The sequence below is a fragment of the Sinocyclocheilus anshuiensis genome, unplaced genomic scaffold (assembly GCF_001515605.1).
Source record: "Sinocyclocheilus anshuiensis isolate Anshui unplaced genomic scaffold, SAMN03320099.WGS_v1.1 scaffold1614, whole genome shotgun sequence".
In the NCBI taxonomy this organism is placed as follows: domain Eukaryota; kingdom Metazoa; phylum Chordata; class Actinopteri; order Cypriniformes; family Cyprinidae; genus Sinocyclocheilus; species Sinocyclocheilus anshuiensis.
Genome location: NW_015547777.1, coordinates 149459 through 151756, shown reverse-complemented (window position 1 = coordinate 151756; position 2298 = coordinate 149459). Strand labels below are relative to the sequence as shown.

The following is a 2298-nucleotide window of genomic DNA, read 5'->3' as shown; positions in this document are numbered from 1 at the left end:
TTTCTCGATAAAAATCAGTCAAGATTTGACACGAGAAGCTCCAGCTGAAGCTGGACGTTTGTACAATTACACTAAGAGTCCAAACTATCAATCAGAGACAAAAGGCATGGAGTAGATTGAGTGTGACAGCTAACTTTCCATCATTTAAAGACCTTTCATGCATCAATGCACTTTATAGTGTTTATTGAATTATACTGTCTCTAATCATGAGCCATTCGACAGTATTTTAGAAGTAATGCATAATGGCATGCTCACTTCTCATAGGAAAGCTCTTCATCGATGCAGAAACAGTGTCTGTCAGGAGTGCTCTTCACCTTCTGATGAAGAAGAGCAAAATACAGCTGATCTGAAAAACACATGAAGCCAAACTATAAGGCAATCTCTCACAATTAATGTACTTCCTGCAGATTTCATGCAGTCTGTGAATGTAAACACGTATGAGTCCATGTATTAGTTTGAATCCGCGTACCGGAAGTGAGTTCTCAGAACTAATCATGTGCATGATTAAAAAAATAAAAATAAATAAAAAATATGAGCCTCACCTTTAATGAACTCGACGCAGTTTGACAGAGCACACGTTTCTATTGTAACGTTGTTCCGGAGCATTATTTAATCTCGGTTTAGTTTAATAATAATAATAAAGCCAAAACACATTTACACATTCAACCAAAACAGTCTAATTTAGGTCGACACTTCAAGAAATTATGCAGCGAATTTAAAAGAATGTAAAATATCTAATTTTTACTTGTCGAACCGGTTTTACGCAATAAACCCTGCATTAAAAATATTTAAATTAGAACTATGAAATAAAATAACGCCACGCGAGCGATCTCCCTCTCGCCTGAAGTCTGAATAAAGTTCAGTTTAAAATCCAACGCAACGTTAAACCGTTTCCCGGCGCCTGATTGGCTCAAAGCCACGTCAATCACATGAAGCTCCTCCCTCCATAATTTAAATTGAGCAGCAGGCAGGCACGCTGCCCAAGCCGTTGCTAGGAGAGGAGAGCTGATTGGCCAATAGAATCTCACGTCACTCTGACTGAAAGCTTTGATCCGCTATTACACTCATTTCGCGGTGAGCGAACAGAACAAAGCAGCTCGTTCCGTCTCTAACGTTACACAGACACCATTAGAGAGTCATCCTGACATATAATCAACGATAATCGCTACATAAACAGCGCTTAGTTTGTGATGTGATCTCATGTTTCGTGTTAAAACGACCATTCCGTGCTGTAAACCGCCAAACTAACCCCTGACAGGATTTGTACGACGACCGGTTTAACCCTTTGAGGCAGTTCCGGCAGCGTCTGTAGTTTGTTTACCTGTGATACGAAGGTAAATATCGCTCTTGGACTCTGTCTGCTTCCTCAGAGACGCGCGGAGTCTCTTCTTCGACTCGCTCCGTCGCTCACTCTTGCGCTTCATGCCTCGCTACGCGTGAAAAGATGGCGTTTCAAACGCGAACGCGCGATGGAACAAGCATTTGCGCGTTGGTTTGCGTAGTCCGGCTCCTAACGGCTCCACGCGCTGCAGACCAAACTATATTTGCAGCCAGTTGTCCTGCCAGTGACGTAGGGAAGGCAAGTTTGTTCTAAAAGCCTTGCGAGTGACGTCACTGCGCCGCCATCCCTCTGCCCAACATCCGGGCATAAAAAGACTTGTAATATTTTTTCACGAATATAGAGTTTTTGATTAATGACTCAATGGTTTGTACACTCTGGCATGTTTTTGTAAAATATTGTATATTTTGTTCTGGTTAATAATAATAATAATAAATAAATAAATAATAAAAAAAAAAACATCCGGGCACCGACAAGGTTTTTTTTCTGATGACTTTGGCCTCGTTTACACTGCAGGTCATTATGGAAGGATATTCCGGACTATTTTCAAAGGGAATTGTATCTTCAATTGCGTTTTCCATATGTGGACGCACAGTGACTGCCAAATTTCAAATGAAAAAGCAAAGTCCATTTGCAGCTGTATTTCCCATGTCTTAGGAGTTACGAGCCTGTCATATTTAAATAGCAATATTAATGACCAGTCTGCTTTTTCACTCTCGCATGTAACCTGCCAAAACTCAAAAGGAATAGCAATTCCTTTTACATTTGAATTTCCGATGTCTACACGGAAAGCAGCCAATCAATGTGAGGGGGCGGGACTATAATAGGGGGCGTGTTTGTATTGGGAGGTGACGTCACTCACGCTCTGATCAATGGAGGTAATCGGTAAAGGCTCCACTAACCTAACCTTTATCATTTTATATCTAAACTAAAGCATTCATGTACGAAGAACAAATAAT

The 2298-nt window shown here is 40.8% G+C and overlaps 1 protein-coding gene across 2 annotated transcripts in view; it reads right to left on the bottom strand.

Annotated features, from left to right (window-relative positions):
- Positions 1–1581, bottom strand: part of LOC107704583 (dual specificity protein phosphatase CDC14A-like) — a 17275-nt gene extending 15694 nt beyond the window's left edge. Inside the window, exons 1-2 of one of the 2 annotated variants that reach the window (XM_016507546.1) lie at positions 1322–1581; positions 256–346 (exon numbers count right to left, since the gene is read on the bottom strand). In XM_016507546.1, coding sequence (XP_016363032.1) covers positions 256–346; positions 1322–1424 — 194 coding nt within the window. In that variant the 5' untranslated portion in view covers positions 1425–1581. Of the gene's footprint in view, positions 1–255; positions 347–542; positions 834–1321 lie in introns of those variants that run through there. The other variant, XM_016507548.1, reaches the window with a different exon arrangement.
- Between the last annotated feature and the right edge of the window lie 717 nt (positions 1582–2298).